The 24,119-nt window shown below is 35.1% G+C and overlaps 1 protein-coding gene across 3 annotated transcripts in view; it reads right to left on the reverse strand.

Annotated features, from left to right (window-relative positions):
- Positions 1–207: 207 nt before the first annotated feature.
- The window catches only part of Rp2 (RP2 activator of ARL3 GTPase), a 36,539-nt gene continuing 12,627 nt past the window's right edge, over positions 208–24,119 (reverse strand). For all 3 annotated transcript variants that reach the window (XM_034486324.2, XM_076918806.1, XM_076918807.1), the window contains 4 exons: positions 21,302–21,967; positions 16,696–16,810; positions 3,593–3,678; positions 208–3,256 (listed from right to left, as the gene is read on the reverse strand). In XM_034486324.2, coding sequence (XP_034342215.1) covers positions 3,173–3,256; positions 3,593–3,678; positions 16,696–16,810; positions 21,302–21,967 — 951 coding nt within the window. In that variant the 3' untranslated portion in view covers positions 208–3,172. The remainder of the gene's footprint in view (positions 3,257–3,592; positions 3,679–16,695; positions 16,811–21,301; positions 21,968–24,119) is intronic.

A 24,119-nucleotide genomic window follows, 5' to 3' on the forward strand; every position in this document is an offset into this window, starting at 1 on the left:
GGCTCCATGCTAATTGACATCTACTGTAAGGAGATGTCTTTAAAAGATAAATGTTTACTACAATGGGTTTGAAGGCACCACGACTTGGAGAACTAACAGTATAAAATGAGCATCTTAAATTTTAATGTGCATCAAAATCACTTTCCCGTTTATATAGAAAACTTAAATATATCTTTTATGAGAAAAACAAAGTATAGACATAAAGAATTATCCAACAGGAAGCAATTTTATTATTGTATTATCATTTCTGCTTGTTCTCAATGCTCCAAATGTTCTTAATGTGCTTGTTGAACCTTTATAAGTAGAAATAAACAATGTTATATTTTTACAAACTAACCAATTTGTACTTTCAGTATTTGTTTTATGAGGAGGACAAAGACTGACAAATTTGACAATAAAAATACCATAAACCTGAATGAAAATTTATCACACTTCTTTATTTTTTAAGACAGACCCTGGGCTATATAAGCCCAGACTGGCCTGGAATTCAATATATAACCTAGGCTGGCCTTGAATTCCTGAGTACTGGAATTATATTTGTATATGTTACACACAGCATTTTTAAAATATGGAAGGAAAGATGCCTAATCTTAGCAAATATTCAGTCATAACAAATGTGACTTATTTTAACAAAGAAAACATGATAGAAATTCTTTATATCAAAATATGTTTCTTCCTTTTCATTTCTTCAAAGTACCTTGTGTATATATACACATGCACATATATACATCAAATACATACACACTCAGTATACAGTTCATTTCTCATTAGTATGAGGCAGAGATTAGACCACTTTATTTTGTTTTTAAGATTAAAAAATTGTATAACAAAACACCCAAAAGAAAATAAAAATTTTTATCAAATTTTGGTACATGTATGAGTAAATACAGAGTACTCTTGAAAAATTTAGCATTAAACCATTTTAATTTTAACATTTATTTCAAAGCACATTTTATAAACACTAGATAAATTTACATATAAAAGAGACCCCTAACTATACAGATCCAAAATATAGTAGTATTATTAATGCAAGAAGTAAATTAATAAGATGTTTAAACAAATATGACAATAAAAATCACTTTTCATGGCTATTAATTTTTCATGAATTTAAAAACTATTCAGAAATCAAATGTAGTTAGTATATCATGATTACTATCAAAGTTTAGACTTGCAGAAACAACATAAAAGTACTTGTAAAAAGTTCTTATCTAAATGGATATAAAATTTCAGGCTTTGGTTAACCTACTAAATTTGGTGGGAAAAATCTTAAAAATTAATGTCTCCTTTACATAATATTCCTGAGTCTTTGCACCCCGTAATTGATAAGATAAAAACTCAATGTACAGCTTTGTATAACATTGCATTTTAGTTCTCAAAAATCAAGTATTGAGATTATTTCAAATGTGGATAAAGACAATTAGTAATTTAATCAAAGCAGAAAGGAATGCATTTAATTTAGCTTAGCTAAGAAAAATGTTAATGCCTCTGACCATTATTTGCAAAGACCATTTGTAAATTATGATAGAAATTGTTATAGCTGCCAGCAGTTTTTATTTGCACCTTATGAGATCATATTGACTTTGTAGAACATGATGCTCTTATAATAAAAGAAATGTTAAAATGCTGATGGTCAGCAGAAGGCTAGGCACAGTGTAGGTACTCAATATTATTAATTCAAAATAAAAAACATTATTTGTACACATTCACAATTCAACATGGTAGTTATAAGTTGGCCTGAAATTATCCAAAACCACTTTATACATGAAAATACACTTTTAATAACAACCATGAAAAAAATTTTTACAAGTGGCCATTTTCAAATCTCATGAAATAGAGTGTCATTCAGATTCCTTTAAATGAGCCTGTGAAAGCTGCTCCTGTTCCCTGCCAAATACGGTTAAAAAAAAAATCAGCCCTCAACACATTCAGAACTGATTGGTTTAGATGACAACACACCCTCATTCAGTTTCCCTTGAAAACCGAATCTGTGCATCTTTAGACTAGATCCATCAATGTATATTTCTGAACAATTCCCATGCCTCCTCCTGGGAAATTACTATTATCAGATGGATTTGAGAAATAATGATTTCAAATAAGGAAAACTTTTATCATACTTTAACATTAATTGACATGAGTAAAAAAAATGGATGGAGATTTTGAATAATCTGTCTAGATTAACATCATACCTAAGTGTTCCTTACCTAAAAATCATTAAGTTTTGCTCTAGGTCTCTTGCTAGTCACAACAGCTATCAGACAGTGATCGCTTCGGTTAAATCTGCCAGTGATTGCTGTTCTACAGTTAAAACTGTAGTGTATACCTTTTCTTATTAGAAAGCAGAAGAATCATCTGGTAATTATACTTAAAAATCAGCCATACTACTTTGGAAGTAGTCGTTAAAACAGCAATGCCAGGGTCAGTTAGAAGTATTTGCAAAGCTGGTTATCTCAGTTTTTTCTTTCTACTGAAATAGAGCCTTACTTGCCAAGGCTGGTCTTGAACTCCTGAGCACAACTGATTCTTCCACATAGGCATCCCAAGTAGCCTGGGACTATAGATGCCATGACCACACTCAGCTTTCAAATACCCATTTTTTTTTTTAAATCTTCCAATTAAAAAAAATCTTCCAATTTACAAAATAGATGTCAACTCCATATACAAAATCTCATTAGTCATACAATGCAAGAAGAAATGATTACTTAACTGGCTTTGTATTTTTTTTAAAAAAGTATGTAGGTTATTTAATTTCAACTAGTAACAAATTTCTCTAAATTAAAAAGAGAAAATAAGAAACAAAATATACTCTTAAATGAATTATCATAGAGCATGAAGGAAAGTTGGAAAGTTTAAATGACTAGAGATATGGAAGAACTTTTAATTAGGAATAAAATCATGAATATTTCCTAATAAGACTATTGTATGAAAAGAAATAAAACTGCAAGCTTATTGAAGCAGGTTAAATAGTTTATAAAATGATTAAAACTACTCAATTACATGAGCTATTTTAGATCCTCAAGTAAATGATACAGTATTCAAAGAGTTATTTAAAAATAGCCTTTAACAATTTTAGCATTAGTAAAAATTACTAATTGCTAAGTGACTAACATACATAAGTATATTATCAAACTTTCTATATATAAAAGTTGGAAGGTGCTTAATACCACAATCCGCTTCATATCCCCATCTGGATCTCAGCAAAGTTATAGAAGCTGTCAACATCTCCAGATGCGGTTTCCTTCTTTTCTGAGACAAACATCTATTCAAAATACAGAATAAACAAAAAATTAGTTTTGTAGCCCTTAAATGTCAAAGGCCACCTGTTCACAAAACAAAGTCACAGGCTTGCATTTTCTTTTTAAGTTTTTAGAGTTGTTTTGTATGTGTATGAATGTTTTGCCTGCATGTATGTAGTATGTGTACCATACACACGACTGGTTTCCTCACAGGTCTAAAGAGGATGTTGGACCCTATGGAGCGGGATGGTTGTGAGGGATATGTGTTAAGAGATATACCATAAATACAAGTACTATTTGATTAAAAGGGGAAGAAGATAAAATAGAAAGCTGGATTGAAATATAGTAAGATTTTATACCTTTAACCCGTTGAACATCCCATTTACAATAAGGTGACATTCTTGTACAGCGCCATCTCCATTAAATTCCAAGGCAATCACAGGACCTGAAAGGAACCCCAAGAAGTGTTTTCATAGCACAAATACAAATATATTGTAAAAGTAATCCTTGTATTTCTTTTCCTTTTTTTTTTTTTTTTTTTTTGTCTGTTTTGTTTTTCGAGACAGGGTTTCTCTGTATAGCCCTGGCTGTCCTCGAACTCACTCTGTAGACCAGGCTGGCCTCGAACTCAGAAATCCACCTGCCTCTGCCTCCCAAGTGCTGGAATTAAAGGTGTGCTCCACCTCTGCTCAGCTTGTATTTATTTTAGATTTTTGACACAGTCTCACTATGTAGCCCTGGGTAGCCTGTCCTTGAACTTTTCCTCATTTTCCTGCCTCTGCCTCCTGAGTACTGAAATTACAGGTATACACTACACCCAGCATTCATTTGTGGATTCTTCTTAAGAAATACAGTATCTTTATCAGGTGGGGAAGGAGGAGATAAATAGAAGGGCATATAATTTCAGCTTTTTCTCCTATCTCTACCATAAACCAATCCTATGATGAGCAGCTCCACCACTATTAATAGGACTAGCGTCACGTCACATTGTTTAAAAGTATGTGTGTGTGTGTGGGGGGGGGGGGTATGAGCACATAGAGGGCAGGTGACTTATAGAGGCCAGAAGATGTCTTTGGATTCCCTGCAGCTGGAGTTACAGATAGTTGGTTCTGAGCTACCAGATTTCGTTACTGGTACCCAAATTCCAGTCAGTCCTTTGCACGAGCAGTAAGCATTCTTAACCATTGAGTCATTTCTCCAACTCCCTTAGTGTTACATTTTTAGCTGTTGGAAATTGTCTGGTTTCTCTGGTTTTTATTCTTCTTTTTAAAACCAACCAAACAAACAATACCAAAGAATTTCCACTCATTTAGCAGTACAAAGAACTTCCTTCCAGTTTCCCTACTTACCAATCAAGCTCTAGGCCACCAACTATGGAACTAAACCAAAGGGGCATTGAGGCCAAGCACCAAAACAATGTCTCCTTGAAAATAACTTTCCCAAGTGTGTCTTAGAGCTACATTCTAAAAGCAAAGATTGAGCTTTTCTTTTTAATCCCCTGAATAGAAAGATTTGTCCCTCTTTTCCTTTCCATTAATTTGAATACCACTATGATTTTTTTTGACAAGCAAGGCCAAGGCCAATTAGACCAAGAAAATGTGCACTTTAATTCAATCAATGTTTATTCAGTGATCGCCATATTCCTAAACAGATCAGCCTTTTATCTCCTATGATGGTGGAAAAATTCTGACTTCCAGGGGTTTACAAATGTATCTTGAAAACAAATATAAACTGATTAAAGAAATATAAAATGATATAGAATAATAGAGTACTAAGTATGAAATACTAAAGTGAACCAATATGAAATGCTGACTTTAATGCAGTTTTGTGTCCTGAACAAAGCACAATAATGAGAAAGATATCAAATTTGGGGCTAAAATAACTGGAGGGTTGTAATTTAAAGGCAAGTAATACAGCACTCAACTGTACCCTCAGACCTAGAGAACAAGCTGAACTATGAGCTCCCAGCATCACAATATCTGTAGATTACAATAGGTACTGAGTAAAATTACTGAGTAATTTTCTCATTTTGGGCAAAAAGTTTCTGTGAAAAATATGAGTGATAAGAAGAGGGTATCGAATGAAACCTTGCAAGGGGCAATAATTCTAAAGGTGGATTTTTAGGAAAAAGTTCTTATGCTAGACAACTTATTTTAAGCCACAGGCCTGTTCAGAAAATGTAAAAAGGTAAATATCAAAAGTCCCGCTCCCAAATGTTTACCTCTTGAAAGAAAGAGGGGATCTAATTATAATAACATGTATGTAGGTGAAAAGTCTCTCAAGGTACCATTTTCTATAACTTGACAATAGAAAGCATGTCATCATCTCAAAGCCAAAAGTAAATGTGGAAAGAATCAGTTCTAAAACTTAAAAGCAAACTAAAATAAATGAAGCTATCAAGTTAGTGATATGGCCATACAGAGACCTAGTCTAAGCAAGCTTAGAAGACAATGTTTTGTCTGTATACCCTCAGTGGAACATGGCCTAAGTACAAAAGGATAGAAGGAAATTTTAAAGTTTCATTAATCTTACTCTGGTAGTAAAAGTCTTATTGTTAAAACGATATGGTAAGAAACCAAAACTTTCAGAAGAAAAGTATTATAAAAGAAAAAATTTTTACTAAGTCACATACTGGCTATGAGCTGGTGTAATAGTTTGGATTTTAGTCCATGTGCTAAAAGCTTAGTACCCAGCTCAAAGTACTGAAAACTAGTGTTGGAAAGTAGCAGAAATGTTTAAGAGGAGGTACATAGTGGGAGATTTTTATATCTCTGGGGGCTAGTCACAAAGAGCATTGTGGGGCCGCATCTCTTCTTCCTTTTGTTTCAGGTACAAGGCCAATGGGCTTTAGCCTGATGTCTTCACTACAGGAACAAGGCCAACCAGTCATAAATGGAAAGCTCCAAAAATTGCAAGTCAAAATAAAGCCTTCCTTTTTATTAAGTTCAGTTATTTTTATAGCAATAGAAAACTTGTGAACATATTTGAAAACTGTAAAACCATGGTGGTAGATACAGTACTTTGTTACATTATTGTCTACCTTTTTTTTGGTTCTTGTTGTTGTTTTTCTTTTTGAAAAGAATAAAACCTACTATTTAGCACTGGCTGGCCTGAACGTGGTCGATTGATCAGGCTGGTATCAAACTAACAGAAATCGTCTGCCTCTGTCTCTACCATCAAACCTAGCTGAAATATCTTACTGAGTTGAAAGCACTGAAATTATCCAAGAGCAATAGAGTGTATTAAAAGGATATGAGACATGATGAAATCAGAAGGAATAATCACAGCTTATTAAAATACACTGACTATATAAAAGTCCTTGAGTTCATAATGGTATTTAGACAAAAAAGGAATAAAACTCACTGGAAATTACTAAGGGTTGCTAGGGTACCAATTCAGTACTCTGAAAATTGATGCTTACTTTTTTTTTCTGGTATGAGCATATTTCAAGTCAACCAAACAGTGCAGGTGTACAAGGTATTCTCTTAACATGTGCTAATGTAGAGGTGGTGATATAACCAGAAAGTGATCATTTTGCAACTCCTATTAAAATAATTGGTTCAGGCAAAACCCCTATGGTCTTGACACTCTATTCATTTCATTCACATTGAAAAGGTCATTGTCAACTGAATCTACTGATGACTTTTAGATGATAAAAATCCTAATCAAACACTGTGGGTATTTGCATTTAAAGCAACAAGAGGTACTGCCACCTAGGAGGTATTCTTGTTAAAAAAATAAACCTAAGTATAAACAAAGTTTTGATTCAACTTTTACAAGAAACATAGTAGAACAATTTAATTCCATAAACACTACAGAACAAGAGACCAAACTTCATTCACAGAGGCATAAAACATAAAGAGGGGAAAATGTTTGGTTTTTAAAATTAAGACATACAAGATATAAAACAGCACGTTACAAGTTGAGTCCATGCTGAGTGGTGGCGCACGCCTTTAATTCCAGCACTTGGGAGGCAGAGGCAGGAGGATTTCTGAGTTGGAGCCCAGCCTGGTCTACAGAGTGAGTTCCAGGATAGCCAGGGCTACACAGAGAAACCCTGTCTTGAAAAAAACAAAAAACAAAAAACAAAACAAGTGGGTCCATTTTTAGACCTGGATGAAATTAGCTGTAAAAGGACATAAAGAATTTGACAATGAAGATAATTTGCATATGAGTGTGAAAGGGTCTTTAAGGAACTGCCATTAACTGTTAGATGTTAAAATGCAGTGTGGTTACTCAAGAAAGCATGTTTCAAATTTTGCTTTATTTGAGATACATAAATGTGGGGAATGAAAAGTCAAGACAAAATAGCATTGAATTAGAACATTTTAGTGAAATGGGAGGTTAAAAGTTTGTTGTTGTTCTGGGGACAGTGTTAAGTCTATAACTCAGGCTAGACTGGAACTTACTGTGGAACTCAGGTTACCCTGAACTTTGTGGCAATCTTCCTGTCTCATTTTCCAAGTGCTGAGATTACAAGCACAAGTCACCATACCTGAACTCTGACAAAAAGTTGATGAAACTGGGGGATAAAACACCATGGGCTCATTAAATTTTATTTTTTTAAAGATTTATTTTATTTTAATGAGTCTTTTGCTTGCATGTACGTGAAGTGAGGGAGCCAGATCCTCTGGAACTGGAGTTATGGATAATTGTGAACCATTGTGTGGGTGCTGGGACCCAAACTCCAGTCCTTTGCAAGAACAATGAGTACCACTAATCTCTGAGACATCTGTCCAGCCCCAAATTCTATTTTGAGTAAAAATAGTATGTTTAAAAATTTATAGAAGATTTTTTTCTTCTTTTCCCTACCTTCCTTCCTTCCTTCTGCTTTTTTGGTGTTGGAGATTGAACCCAGAGTCCTGGGGTTGGAAGCAAGCATTCTACCTCTCCCTTTTAAGTTAGACATTTATTGCTGACAGCTAGTGTTTTCTACAAAGAGAATATAATCTAGAATTCAGAGAGAACTAACCAAGCAGGTATATTGGTTGACATTCTTTACTAGAATATGGTGAACTTCCAATAATTAGCTTAATAATTTTCTAAGACAGTAATACCATCAAAACAGGTATGTAAGTACATCATTTTACACTAGGATAATTGTAAATTTAAGACAACTATGATATTGGCAGTGTATTCCTTAATTAGCTCCGGTTGTTAATGATGCTTACTAAAATTTCTGTGATTATTTCAAAGTAAAGTATGGAGTCAACAAGGGTACTGGTCATGTTCAGTGTTTCAATGTAAACTTCATATTCAAATACTCTGCAATAGGTTTAAATATCGGCTTTTTGGCTGTGGTGAACAATCCTGCATTAATTAGATCAGAGCAGTAGCCTATATGGTCTCTCTGCTTGCCCCTATGATAATCAGAGTAATAATAATTGCATTTGAAAAGGACCATGCCATTCCTATGTTCTAAAACCTCCAGGTAAATATGATCTCCATTTTTCCTATTTTATATTGCTCTAAAATGCATGAGAAGTCAAAGCAATAACATCAACAATTGTTATTATAATACATCATAATAAACATAAAAGAAATGATAAAGGACAGAAGATGGGAAGGAAGATCTAAAAGTATGCTTGCAGGTTCTTTTAAACTACGAGTGAAGTTGGATGCAAATTATTTAAATTGTAATTTACTTCTGTGAAACCCAAGTTTTAGAAAAACATGTACAATCAAGTCAATAGAAGATTAAGTGAAATCTTAAAAATGCTCAATTACATTTATAGAGGTAACAAAAATGTAACAGAAAAAACTAGCAAGATGATAGACTTTGATCCAACTTTATCAATAATCTACTTTGATATGAATCTTTTAAAGATAACAGTTAAAGACTGTCAGATTGGACTGAAAAGCAGAAAACAACTAACTATATGCTCTAAAAAAACTTTTACCTTAATTATATATATTTGATTAGAAATATATATTATATACATAATAAATAAGTAACCTTATTAATTTCAGATAAAATAGATTTTAGAGCAAAGAAGTTAATCAGAGATAAAGGGTACTATTATATAATATTCTCCAAGATGTAACAATCCTAAATGCATATGCAATTAACAGACTTTCAAAATATACACAGTTAAGCCACAAAGATTAGAAAAGAGAAATGTCACAAATCCTCATGACACATGTAGACTTCAACATTTCTGTCATTAATGTACGAAATAACTAGGCAGAAGAGAGATCACTTACTTACATATTATTATCAACTAAGTTGACATAGTAGTTATCTTTATAACATCCAACCAAACAAACAGAATTTACATTATCAAATGAGCATAAAATCTAAACAAAAATAGACTGTAGCCTGTGTCATAAAACAGATTTAACTTACTGTAGAAAACAGTGTGTTTGTCTTTGTTGGGTTGTATGTACTTGAGTGCATGTGCCCAAGGAGATCAGCAGAGGGTACACTGGAGCTTGACTTGTAGGCACTTCGTAGTGGCCCAATATGGGTACTGGAAATTGAACTTGGGTTCTCTGGAAAAGTACCAAGTGATCCTAACGACTCTTCAGCCTCCACAAGTGATCCTAATGACTGAACCGTCTCTTCAGCCCCCAATTGTTCCTCTTCCTCCGCTTCTTCATCTTCCTTCTCCCTTTTCTTTCCCCCTCTCTCCCGTCCTCCTCCTTCTTTTTTGAGACATCATTCAAATAAGTAACCCAATCTGATCTTGAGCTCACATAAAACCCACACTGGTCTGAAACTCATGATCCTCTTGTCTCAAGCATGTGCCACTATACTGGCTTCAAAATTACTTTCTACTAAATTAAATATCAAGTTATTTTTTCTATAAAGGATCAGATAAAAAGTATTTTAGGCTTGTGGACTATACATTGCCTACCACTAAACAACTCTTTGGTTGTAGCACAAAAGCAACAAAAATAGACCAAAGCGTGCATGGCCATACTCCCATAAAACTTCATTTTAGAAAATGGACTGTATTTTGCCAAATCTTGAACTGAATGAATATGAAAACAAAGTGTGTTGAAATTTTCAGGATACAGCTAAAGTCATACTTATAGTAAGAAAACCAGTATTACATATCCAGTAGCTCCTCATTTGCCTACTTGTTAAAGTTCTTCTGAAAGCTCCTCCAAGTCCTTTAAGTGAATACAACTCCTCTACCCATCACTGTCCGATCTGCTTTTGCAGCTGTTCTCAGATCCGCTTGCTGTGCATGCTGCCAGCTGAGTGAGGCTCAGCCTTCTTGTTTTATTCCTTATATATATAAGCAAGCATCCTTTCTGCTGTCTCAATTGTGCCTTATTTTTCACATTTCTGAGGTTCTTATAAATTTTGGTGTTGCCATAGCCCCCAAACGTTGTGTATATTGTACCTAAGTGAGGGAGGCTGTTCAGTGTTTTATTAGAATATGTATGCATATACACTTCACACAAGCATGCTGTTGATTTTAAGTTTTCAATGTCAAAACATACTAACATCTGTAACTTATACTCAAACTTTAAGAAACTAAAGAAAGAATAAATCATACCTAATGTCTCAGTTAGGGTTTTACTGCTGTGAACAGACACTGTGGCCAAGGCAACTTTTTTTTTTAAATTTTATTTTAATTAATTTATTTATTTTTATTTTGGTTTTTGAGACAGGGTTTCTCTGTGTAGTCCTGGCTGTCCTGGAAGTCACTCTGTAGACCAGGCTGGGATTAAAGGTGTGTGCCACCACTGCCCGGCTCAAGGCAACTCTTATAAGGACAACATTTAATTGAGGTTAGCTTACAGGTTCAGAGGTTCAGTCCATCAACATCAAAGTGGGAGCATGGCTGCATCCAGGCAGACATGGTAAGGCAGAGCTACATGGTACAGGCAATTCTACATCTTAACCTGAAGGTTGCTAGTGAAAGACTGACTTCCAGGCAGCTAGGATAATGGTCTTAAGCCCATACCTACAGTGACATGCCTACTCCAACAGGGCCACACCTTCTAATAGTGCCACTCCCTTGGGCAAGTGTATACAAACCATCATACCTAATGTTAGTGAAAGTAAGGAAATAATAAATATGAGAACCCAAACCTAATGGAATTAAAAAGGTAATTGAAATGCAAAGTACTTCTTTTTAACTATCCATAAGAAACAACACAGAGAAAAGTAACAAATGTTGCTAATCATCAAGAAAATGCAAATCAAACCTACAATGAGATATCAACTTCTCATACATGTTAGGTGGGCTATTATCACAAAGAGAAATGTGTTGCTAAGGATGTGGAGCAAGGAGAACCCTTGTGTACTGCTAGTGGGAATGGAAATTGTTGTAGTCATTCTGAAAATACTTTAAAAATTTGAACATAGAACTACCATATAATCCAGAAATCTAACTTCTTGGTATATATTTGAGCGGATAAGAAAGTACAGTATGGCTCACTCTTGGTGGCCTTTAATCCTAGCACTTGGAGAACAGAGACAGGCAGATACCTGTGAGTTTTAGGTCATCTGAGGTTACACAGTAAGACCTTGTCTTAAGAAAATGTCAAACAACACACACACACACACACACACACACACACACACATCTATTTTACCATTAAAAAAATCTTGCCATCTGCAATGACATGGGTGAGCCACAGGGCAATATAAGTAAAATAGATAAAAAAAAAAAAAAAAAAAAAAAAAACCACTGTATAATTTCAGTTATATGTGGAGTCTTGAAAATTTGAATCCATATAAGATAACATGGTGGAATCCCAGGGCCAAGAGGCAGGAAAAACTGCAAGATGCTGGTTACACCACATAAACTTATAGTTATATGATTAGGAAGTTGGGGTTGCATGTATAGCTTGAGATATCTCCTACCTAAAATGCATGTTGTTCAACCCCCAGCACAACCACTCTCTGACACACAAATAAAGATAAGTTCTTAAGATTTAATATATAGCAGTAGTGACTATAGCTAGTAATACCATATTGTATGTTGGAAAATTGCTATGATGACACTTTAAAGGTTCTTCCCACCAAAAGGCCATCACGATGGTTCAGTGGGTAAGGTTTGCTGCACAAGCCTGGAAACCTGACTTCAGTATTCAGAGCCTAGTAAAGGTGGAAATGGAAAACTGACTTCACAGAGTTGCCTCTGACCTCTATAGTTGTACTATGGCAATGTATACACATACATACATATATACAAACATACATATATGCAATAAAAAATTTCACACAAAAATTTGAAGGTAATTACACAACTTAACAGTTTGTGGTAATCATTTATAATACATGATATATATATATATGTGTCAGACCACTACATTATATACTTAAAAATGTTATATCTGGTAATTATACATCAATAATGCTAAAAAAAAGTTAAGTCACTAAGCAAAATATAAATCTCTAGACTGATGGGAGCGTGAGAGTAAAAGTCTCCTGACAACCTGAGTTTGAGCCCTAGAAAGCACATGGTAGAAGATATTCAGTTCCCACAAGTTGTCCTCTGGCTTCTACATTCACTCTGTAGCACAAATGTGCCCCCCCCAAAGAAAAAAAAACACAGCAGATACCATCTCATGCTAAGCCGAGGCTGTGATGTAAAGAGGGGGGTACTTTGCCTCTTCTACACGACCTACAACCCCGTCTAACCTGAAAAAACAGCCAACAATTCCCAAGAGAACAGTATTTTTCAAACTAACTGGAAGTGTTTCAGAGTTTCAGATTATGAAAATCAAGAGAAGGTTGACAATTGTGACAGAGTTGGGGAGATGATGGAAACACAGCAACTAAAGCTAATGTGAGATCCGGAACTGGATTCTGGAACTGAAACTTGCACAGTTAAAAAAAAAAATCTGGTGAGATGAAAACATATGAGTTAACATTTTACCAAGGTGGATTTCTTGGTTTTGACAAATTTGCTATGTTAACAGTTGGAGACTTGGGTAAAGGGTATACAGAAATTCTTGGTACCATCTTTGCAAATCTTTCTGTAAATTTAAAATTATTCTAAAACCTTATTAAAAATAAAAAGCATACAAATGTCTACTAACTTATCTCATCTAGACTAAACCACAAACTCTGCAGTGGCCTAGAAAGCACCATGCTATCTGACAGCCCTCTACCAATGCTCAGCTACTGTGTGTGTTCAATACAAGAAACTTATAAACAAAGGAGAACAAGATGCTCAGGACCGTCTGAGAAACTACCAAAAATGTTGACTCCAAGGACACATCAGAAAGACTTCTGAATGGCTCCTTTTGAGACAGTAGTTGGAAAGTTATACTTTTAAAAATATCCCACATAGTTTTGAGGATTAGTCAGGTTTGGAAGTCTTAGAATGGACAACAGATTCACTTATTAATAGTCAAATAGTGATATTTATTACTAAAACTAGATAATTGTAATTAAAGACTAGTTTAGATTCAGCCATGAATTACCATAAAAGTAAAATTTCAAGAGTAAGCTTACCATTTTGAAAAAAAAATGGCTTTCAACTGACAGCAATTCTGCTCCTTAAAGAACATCAGGCAAAGTCTAAAACCATTTTGTTGTTGTTACCACAACTGAAAACATTAGTATCTCTTGGACAGGAGCCAGAGTGCTGTTCAGCATTCTATCACGCACAGACCAGCCCTACCCAGGAAAAAGAATTATCTGACTTAAGAGATGTCAATGATGTCAAAATTGAGAAATCCTGTCTAAGAATGATTAATGGTCACTTTAAAAGAGAACCCAGCCCAACCTTTTGGCATATTAGCACTGAGTCTGCTTGCTATTCATCATGAACTCACTACTGGGCAGCTTGGATTTTTCTCAAAAAATTTGGGGATTTTGAGAATAAAATAGATAATTTTTAAAAAGGTTTTATTTTGTGTATTATTTGTGTGTATGGGTGGTTTGCCTACATGTATGTCTGTGGACCACATGCATGCAGTGCCTGTGCCTGAGGACCCCAGAAGAAGGCATCAGAAATGTGGGAACTGAAATTATAGCCAACTGTCAAACACCACATGAGATTAGAACCTGGGTCCTCTGGAAGAACAGCCACTGCTCTTAACCACTGAACTATTACTCCAACCCTTCCAATTCTTCTTTTGAAAAAAAAAAAAGAACACATCCTAAAAACAGTGAAAGAATAACATATGTATGCCATATTCATCTTATGGTTCAAGGCCAGCCTGGTCTACAGAGTGGGTTCCAGGACAGCCAGGGCCACACAGAGAAACCCTGTCTCGAAAAACCTAAAAAGAAAAAGAAATTCATCTTACCTTGAACTATAGTTACCAAGAGTCAAATTTTGGCCACAGAGGTTTTCTTTATTTTACATTTATTTGTTTGTTTATTTATTTATTTTTGTAGTTGTGGTGTGTGTGGGTGCTCACAACAAGGCATGCTTATGGAAGTCAGAGGACAACTTGTGGAAATCACTTCTCTCCTTGTTCCATGTGGGATCCAGGAGCTGAACTCAGGTCATCAAGCTTGGTGGCAAATGCTTTTACTCACTGAGTCATTTTGCTTTGTTTTTGTTTTGCTGACACACGATACTCAGCATTCATAGCCTACCTAACCACAATATAATTGCCATACCTAAGGAAATCAAACAACTCCTACCATCTTCAAACTCTTAGCTTAAAAATCTACTTAATATAGTCTACTCTACGTCATTCCCATAGCCGAATCAAGGCTCTCTCATTGCATTCACTGTTACATCTATTCGGAGTATTTTAATCCAAAAGAGTTCCCTCATCTTTTTGCTTCCTCATCTGAAGAAACCTAGCTTGTTATCTTATAAGATGTCTTGTATTTTGTACTTGGTTTATTGTTTCCTTATGGTGTCATTTAATTTACTTTCTTTCCTATCTTGGTTCATCCATCACAACCATGTAAAAAAAAAAACAAAAAAACAAAAAAAAAACAATCCCTGTCTCCAGATTTGAAAAAGAAGAGAACAAACAAAAACAAAAGAGGCAGGAGGTAGAAGGTAAGAGGTAGCCTGTAATCTGAACGCTCCTCTCTTTCAAACCTGGCCCTGAACCATGGCTGAGGATAGCCTTGAACTCCAGAATACCTCTTACCTCCTTCCTCCCAAGCACAGGGACAACAGGTGTGCACCACTTCACCCAGCCCTTGCCTTTTCCACAGGTGCATTTATTTCTGTTGTTACGTTGTCTTCCTTGTGCTTTTGTGGGGTTTATTTATTTTTATTAGAAATTGAATCCAACTCCTCAAACACACTAGGCAAGCAGTCTTCCCTCCGAGTGAGTCTACTCCCAACTCCCATTATTCTTTTCTTTGGTCAAACTGTCCCCAAATTTTGCCAATGCAAACTCCTCCAAGTGAGCTCGTTTGACTTGATATGACTACATCAGTCTTTTGAGTACTTCCTGGAGGCATCTCTCCTTTTAAAGACTTTTTGTATGTTTATTTCCTGAAATTCTTATAACATCTGCTCACTGAGTTTTGTTCTGCTTTTGGTAGCATTTTACTATTTCTCTGTGAAACATCGTATTATTTAAAGGCAGACACTCTGTAGATTGAAGTAATTCTACAACACTTCTTTACTAATAGTGTACAAATACATAACTCTTGATTCAGATTAGTGACTTTAACACTCATACTTTAGGATCCCTTAGACTTACTGCTCAATTCCATTTCTGAAAGTTGCTAAGAGTTTCAAGGTTCATTTTCAAGACTTCATCTGAATGTCCTATGACAAAATATATTCTGAGGTGGATTCAAGCACTGGATTGGAGTAAGTCCTTCCACTACTATAATAACTGTAAAAGGTTATGAAATATTGTGCTAACACTTAATAGCCCAATTACACACAGCATTACTGATTAAAATTATCCTAACAGTCCTCCAATGCTTTTTTCATATTTAGAGTTCATTTTAATTTATTTATACATAAAGAAACACACATGCAGATGTGCCCTGTCTGTAGGGTATACCTAGTTACCATTGCATATTGTTATTCATATCAGCTTGGAGCCTTGAGAAAACAATGTCCCTACTCCCAACAGACAGACAATACTTTGGCCTCCAGAGTCAATACACCTTTAAGAAGAATATAGGCAAACAGCAGCCCTACAGCAAGGTAGACACTCCAGCTCCTCTCTTCTGTACATTTCTTCAACAGCTGAAGTTTACTGGTGGCATTCACTTACTAAAAAATTCTACTTCTTCATGAGAAGTTAATTATATGAAAACAGAAAATACTGACTTTGTATTTCTTACTTCTTTTTCAGTATGCCCAAAGCACATCTTTATCGAGTGTTCTGCAATACTACAAAGGTACAACAGTAAGAAAATAAAACTAAAATAATATAGAAATATGATTGGTTTAAGTACGAAACACAGAACAAGAAGAAAATGAGTTATACAGGTTTCTTAGGTATTGAGAAAAAAACAAAAGAGGAAAAAAAGATAACATAGAAGGAAGAGAAAATGTTAAGATGGTCAGTCAGGAAAATAACCACAAAAGTACCCTGGTCATTCAGAAAATACCTTTGTTTAGAAGAAGTAAAAAGTCTGATGCCTTTTCCTGGAAAACCCTTTGAGCATCTTCAGTTTTCATTGACATTTCCTTTGTCTGCACTAGGAAAAAGCCTTTACCAACCATCTGTGGAGAATAAAATTTCATTTAGATTTTAAAATGAACTTTTGGTATGAAAATGAGGTTTGGTTATTTCAGCATTTTTCTGTTTATAATGCAACACAGCATTCTGATTTTTGCTTTGGCTCTGACTAATTCTGACTCTGGTGTACTTTCTTTATTACAAGGACTAAACAGAAATTTAATTTAGTGAGACAGCAAATATTCAATGCGAAATACCATAGTTCATTACAATCAACATGATTTCTTAAATATAATAAAGATGGTATAATAAAGTGGAAAAAATTACCGAAGTTAAGCTTAAAAGCCATCATATCAATTTGTATAACAATACTGCAAGAATGCTAGATTACACTTATGGAAGCATTTATAATGTAGAAGGAATTTTATGAAATTTATGCATATATATTTATGTATACATATTATATTTAACCTCTCATGAGATGGGTACTACCACCATCTTCCTTGTAGAAATGAGGTAATTTAGAAATGACCTGGTTAAGAAACCTGCCCAAGGTCATATAGCTATTTTAATTCAAGTTAATCTGATGGTAGATTAAAGAATTCTTTTTAAACCAAGTGATTGTGGAACATGCCTTTAATCCCAGCACTCAGGAGGCAGAAGCAAGTGGATCTCTGAGTCCAAGGCCAGGCTGGTCTATAGAAGTGAGTTCCAGAAACCCTGTCTTAAAAAACCAAAAAGAATTCTTTTCTAAAAAATCAGTTAGCTGTGTATTTTTCAAATTTGTACTAATTTGATTGTGAATATTTTCCAACCTATTCTATAAAGTCAGTGGTAACAGCTCATAATATTTCATGCTGTGGTTTATTACTGAATATCATGCCATCAAATGGAATCAAACTCAAGTCCTATTTCACTCAATGCTGCCTCAGACAAAAAGATACATTAAAAATGACAAGAAACTATCTGGACATTGTTGCTAGATGGTAACTGTAAGGTTACTTAAACTATCAGAATCAATCTTACCACCACTTCTGATGTTGGAGACATTTTATCGTCAGATATATAAACTGAAAAAAATTATCCTTAAAAGGCTAGCACTGTTCCTACTCATAACCCTAGCACCCAGCAAACAAAGGCAGGAGAATCAACAGTTCAAGGGCATTTTTGACTACATACCCAGCTCGAGGCCAACAAAGCCTGTATAAGAGATTTTCTTGAAAAATATGATTAATTAAAATATCATTATCTAAAATAAAACATGAACTATGAAGTTGTATTTATTTTAATATTTTCACTGAAGACATTTAGAGACTCCTTTACATAAAAATCCTATTTCTGAAGATTTGAAAATTGTTGTAACTAGCCAAATTTAATTATAAAATATACTAAATAATTCAAACCTTGTTTACCTATTTTATCCTGTACATAAATGTGATTCAGATAAAAGCAAACAAGTCATTTTGGTGGTGAGAAAACCAAGCCTTGGTAACTTCCCTTAACTCTGTATATAGTGTGCTTTCACATGTTTTTTCATCTCAGAACTACTTTCTTTGCTAACTCAAGTAATATTTAAACTAGGATATAATCTCTCACCATAATACTTAGGGTTTTCCTTTCCTAATATCATGGAGAGAGTTGTGATGGCAGTGTGTTAGTTGGGTTCCTTATGCTTTGTTGTATACTCGTGAATGGTTTTGAGGATACATGGAGAACACTCATTGAAAACTCAATCATGAATGAGCCAACACATTCAAGTCTCATTGCTCACTTGACAGTATTATGCTATATACAAAGAAAGTTTATATTCACTTGTGGGGAAAACAACAGCCACGGAACCAAAAAAGTCAACATCAAATGGGACCCATGTGCATTTTTAATTAAATTAAACACCGGAATTAACTTATGAATTCTGTGAACAGGGAAGTTGACCAACCATGGGACTGCCAAGTGCACAGCCTGTGAGAATCATCTTTAACCTATTTCAAAATCACCATTTTAAATGAAGAACATGGTTTACAGCACACACTACAATCTTTTTAGGTGGGTAGGTGGAAGAAACCTCCCCACATTTTAAATATGTAATGATGTCACTTAAAAAAATAGAATTTTACAATAAAAAATGGGTAGGTCTTTTACTATTTGGCATGCTTTGATACTCTCCATATGTAAGTTTCATTTTCAATTTCTCTTTCTTGCACCCTCTTCCTTTTTCTTCCATGTGTGAAGCAATTAGTTCATAGGGCTTACTTACAGTGTGAGGCATTACTTACAGGAACACTGGTGACCTCTAAACTACTTCATGTTTTAATCATTTATTCCTTAATATTGTGCTTTCTGAACTAGACAGTTCTAACCACAGCACCTCTAGTTTAGAAGGCTCCTGAGTCTCAATATGTGGGGTGACATTCCTATACCTCCCATCCATCAGCTTTCTTTCAGCACAGGGACAGCACAACAGCTTTGTGTTTTTGCATTAATACACAGGAACACTATCAGCCTACATGAAAAAATAAATCATAGATCCACTGTTTACCAGCTAGCTGAATGACCTTTGCCAAGTTACTTACCCTGTCTATGGTTCATAGGGTTGTTTTAAACAGTGTGTTAATTCATGTAAATCCTTTATAAGAGTGCCTGACAGAGTAAAACTATATATCTAATACTATATAAGAGTAAACGGGGGGGGGGAGGGGTAAAAAAAAGAGTAAACCACTATTATTAGTGTAGGATTTTAATTTTACATTCCAGAAGGATATTTAAAGAATATCCCTCTCCTAAGCCATATTCTTGCAAAGGCCACCATGTCACACATTGAATATCAAAGGTCAAAATGTTCAGAACATTCATGACTCATAAATAAAGACTGGGTTGATGGCTTTTTTTTTTTCAAGACAGGGTTTCTCTGTGTAGCCTCAGCTGTCCTGGAACTCACTCTGTAGACCAGGCTGGCCTTGAACTCAGAAATCCGCCTGCCTCTGCCTCCCAAGTGCTGGGATTAAAGGCATGCGCCACCACTGCCTGGCTTTAACCATGTTAATATATCTGTATATCTACTCCTGGTTATCTACCAAAGGAGTTTAACTTCAATGATTAACCTTTTGAAAATTATATGTAGTAAAAATTCACCATACTAAAGAAATTTGCCATACAACATAGTGAAGATACTTACTTCTCAGATATTGAATTAACATCGTGACTAGATGGTGCAAAGGCTACAAGCATATTTCTCTACATTTTACAAAACTTGCAGCACACTTCTTATCATACTGGCATAACAAAAGAAAACATCAACATCTGAAGCCAGCCACAATGTCTTAAGCCATTGGGACACAGAGGCAGAAGGATTGTGAGAAGTTCAAGATACAGCCTGGTCTATATAAGTAAGTTTCAGGCTAGGTATAGCCATACAGAGAGAGAGAGAGAAAGAGACTCTGAATCAAAAATACCAATAAAGAATAAAGTATTGAAGTTATAAAATGATACTTTAGGTTCTATAGTTTTAAATCCTCTGCCTCAAATATGTTTTGTAGAGTTCAGACATGGATTCTTTGCATCAAAGATGTATAACTATAGAGCTATTCATTTTTATTTTTTGTCAAGAAAAATTATTCCTTTTGGTGTACTTCAACTTTACAACAATCCCTTCAGGAAGAAACTTACTTTCCCACTTCGGAAAGCTTGATTTTTAAGTTTAAACAGATTCTATTGGATAAATCCTGATCAATGCATCTTCTTACACCTACCGACAAAGGAACTGCTGCTCCTGAAGCCTTAACTGCTCCCCCTCAAATGCTATTCAAGGGGAAGATGCTGTGCATTAACTCTTCTCTACTCAATGAACTCACTGAAAGCCACTGCTCATTAAGTGGTAGAGCTTTTGACATTCCAATCCCCATCCTATTCATGTTATTCTGTCTATCCCAGCATCCTATCAATGGCAATGGGCAAGAGCTAATAAGGAGCCCAGTGTGGATGGGAATGTGATGTCCACTATCATATCAGGATCACTTAAGAATGACACATTCTTAAGTGTCATTTACAACCAACTGAAACTCCAAAGAAACATCCTCAGTAAGTCATTAGAAAAGGCCATGTTGCAATATGTAGTACTGTTGTGAATGTGCATAGAAATTGTTTATGATGAAGAATGACAGTTCTTGAGGCAGAGAATTGTATCTGTATGCCTTCATTTCTAGCATCAACTATGTTCAATTATTTCTAAGTTGCAACTGATTACAAAGTATGTAAGCAAAGATGTGGAAAACAAACGTGCATCATATAATGAATAAAATATGGTAACAGCATGACCCACATATAATTGGTGCTGAATGCTTACTCATTTGAACGAGGATGAAAATATTTCTTGAAAGGATTTTAAGGCCCAAATGACCTGCTTCTAAGGCAAGCCTGTGGCAGCAAGGGGTTGGTGAGGGCTGCCAGTCTTTCTAATAAGAAATTTGAAAACAAGAAAACCTAGAAAGTCTCCAAAGTAGCCTGGTCCTATCCATGTCTCTTTCTCTTCTTCTGCTTACCTCATCAATTAGTTTTCTGGCATTTGCAGTTGCATAATCATCGGCAAATAATACCACGAGACATGATTCATCACTGTATTTCTGTCTCTGACCCCGGGACACAGGAACAATGCTTCTATTGGCTTCTGTGGAAATTCGCACAGCTTTGAATTCTTCAGTCACTGGAATAGGAACGTAATCTTGAACCTCGGCATTTTCTGGAAGAAGGCTCCAGTTGAGCTCTCCTGACACAGGTGTAAAATCATGAATATGACTCCATATGTTATTGAAGACACTGAGGCCTGCATCTTTGAATTGGGCTGCTAATTCAGGGTAGTACCATTGAAAACAGCCAAACTTGATGTTTGTGGAAGATTCGATAATGGGTTGAGTAGCACAGCACAAAAAGACTTCCAATTTCCTACAATCCCTCACACGAAATTGTTGGCAAGCCAATGTGCACTTGCAATCTCTACAATTTCGGAAAAACACACTGCCTTTCACCGGTCCCAAAAAAATTACACAGTTAGTGCAGTCATCAATGGTAATAGTAGCTGAGTGATCAAAAATATAGATGTTACAGTTCTCACAGTCTTGAATGACAAATTGTTGTCCTGCCACTTTTCCAGGTAAGCGACCTACTGTTTCATCCTTCAGTCCACTAAACATGTAATCTCTTGGATCAACCTGCAGAAACAAAACACATTACCTTGAGTATTGCTAACATTATTCACCAAAACTAAGTGCCTATGGGATGCCAGGTACAGTTGGTTGTTAATACTAAAACTTAAGTTCCTCGGTCTCATTGAATAGGAAGCTTTTCATTTGTTGTCAGTAAATGAAAAGAATGAGGGAGGAAAGAAACCAAAGTTCAAGGACACATTCACCAAGTGCTATGTGTATTGCTTGAATCCTGTTTCAACCGTTTCAACTGTAAATATGCTTTTGTTTTTGAGGCAATTGAGAACAATCACACACACACACACACACACACACACACACACAGGCTGTTAGATAACCTTAAGGGCTTTAATTTTTCCATTTTCTAGTGTGGTAACAGCTCGGAGGTTGCAAAAGGGATGAACTTACCAATTTTAAATAATCTGAAGTTTCTAACCTTGGTTAATATATAACTACCCCCTAGGAAATGCATCACTCTTTCTGGTATCAAATTTTATTCTTGGGCACTCAAATCTAAAGGAAAGCCCTGTGACACTATGACTTGGTATTTCCTGTGAGTTAACCCAGGTGACATATGCTCACTGCTACTATCAACAGTCTTTCAGCCTATTTGGAATCGGTATAACCACAAAATTAATATGGATGGCAAGGTCAAAAATATATTTTTTTAAAACAAATATTCTACAGAAGTAGATATGTAAGCCAGGCATGAGATACACACCTGCAATCCCTGCACTTGGGAAGCTGAGGGAGGAAGATTACAAGGCAGGCATTCCAGTCCAGCCAGGGCTACAGAACAATAATCTGTTTCAAATACAACTACAAAGAACACTGCTAGGAAATTAAAGCTTATATCCTTTGCATCTATCCTCATCAGGACATACTAATTCAGCTAGGATATAGCTCAGTACTAAAATGCATGTTTAGAATGTACATGGCTTTGGATCCATCCGTTTAACTGAAATTTAAACATTAAAAATATAGATAAGTACTATTTCAGCTTTCTGATGATTTGCTTTTCCTTGTGGTTCAATTTTAAAACTACCGTTTCTTAAAAAAAAAATCTTAAATTGATTATATTTCTTTATCCTATTAAAATGATATTTGGGTCTAAATTTCTAAATCCTGAGATTTTCACATACCACAGACAATGGAAGAATCTAAAATCACAAAAGCCTTGATATGTTGGTACTTACATCTACAAATTTTAATCAGACATTGACTGAGCTATTCATCCAGTGTAACTTTTCAAATTTTGCCATCCTATTAGATATTATGAATTATACCTCATGTAATCTTTTAAATAATATCTAGACTGTCACACAATTTTTAACTGTGCTATCAAAATATAGTCAGAAAACTCAGTGATGGAGTGTATTTAGCATGCCTGAGGCTCTGAGTCTAATCATCATCATATATCTTCAATACACACACACACACACACAGAGAGAGAGAGAGAGAGAGAGAGAGAGAGAGAGAGAGAGAGAGAGAGAGAGAGAGAGATCCGGCAGTTTAAAAACAGTTCAAAATGTATTATAAATCTATTGAAACTATTTTAACTACTTATAAATATAAATATTTACATGCAAAACTATGTACTAGAAACAGGTTTCTATAGATACACTACATATATTTGTCTATTTACAAAGTAACATATAAGCATATTAATCATTGATAAACTAGCTTAAAAAGTGACTTTCATCATACACAATATTATATTTATCTAGTTTTATATAGTGTCCTAGGATGAGCACTGGTCTATAGCATAAGGCAATGAGAGATCTTTTTTTCTAGCCTCAATTTTGTCACCTATGAGCAACATGATCTTGAAAAAGTCACCCTACCTTTCTGGATCTTTAATCAGTCAACCAATACTTGAATACCCAAAATGAACCAGACACAATTTTAGGCACTAAAAAAGAAGTAACATATCCCTAAATAAACCATTTAAACAACCTGACCATGTGTTAAGAGGTGCTGAGAATATTTTAGAAATCCAGAGAAGGGAAACAGAGGACAACCCAAGACTTACTGTACAAAGTAAGAATGAAAAAGTTGGAGTTTACTAGAAAGATTGAGAAAGAAAGACAGTAACATTGAACAAGATAAAATGTTTCAGTCATCAGGAAGAAAATGGAAAGAGGCCTGGTATTTCCAG

Source organism: Arvicanthis niloticus, chromosome X (genome assembly GCF_011762505.2).
Source record: "Arvicanthis niloticus isolate mArvNil1 chromosome X, mArvNil1.pat.X, whole genome shotgun sequence".
Classification (NCBI taxonomy): domain Eukaryota; kingdom Metazoa; phylum Chordata; class Mammalia; order Rodentia; family Muridae; genus Arvicanthis; species Arvicanthis niloticus.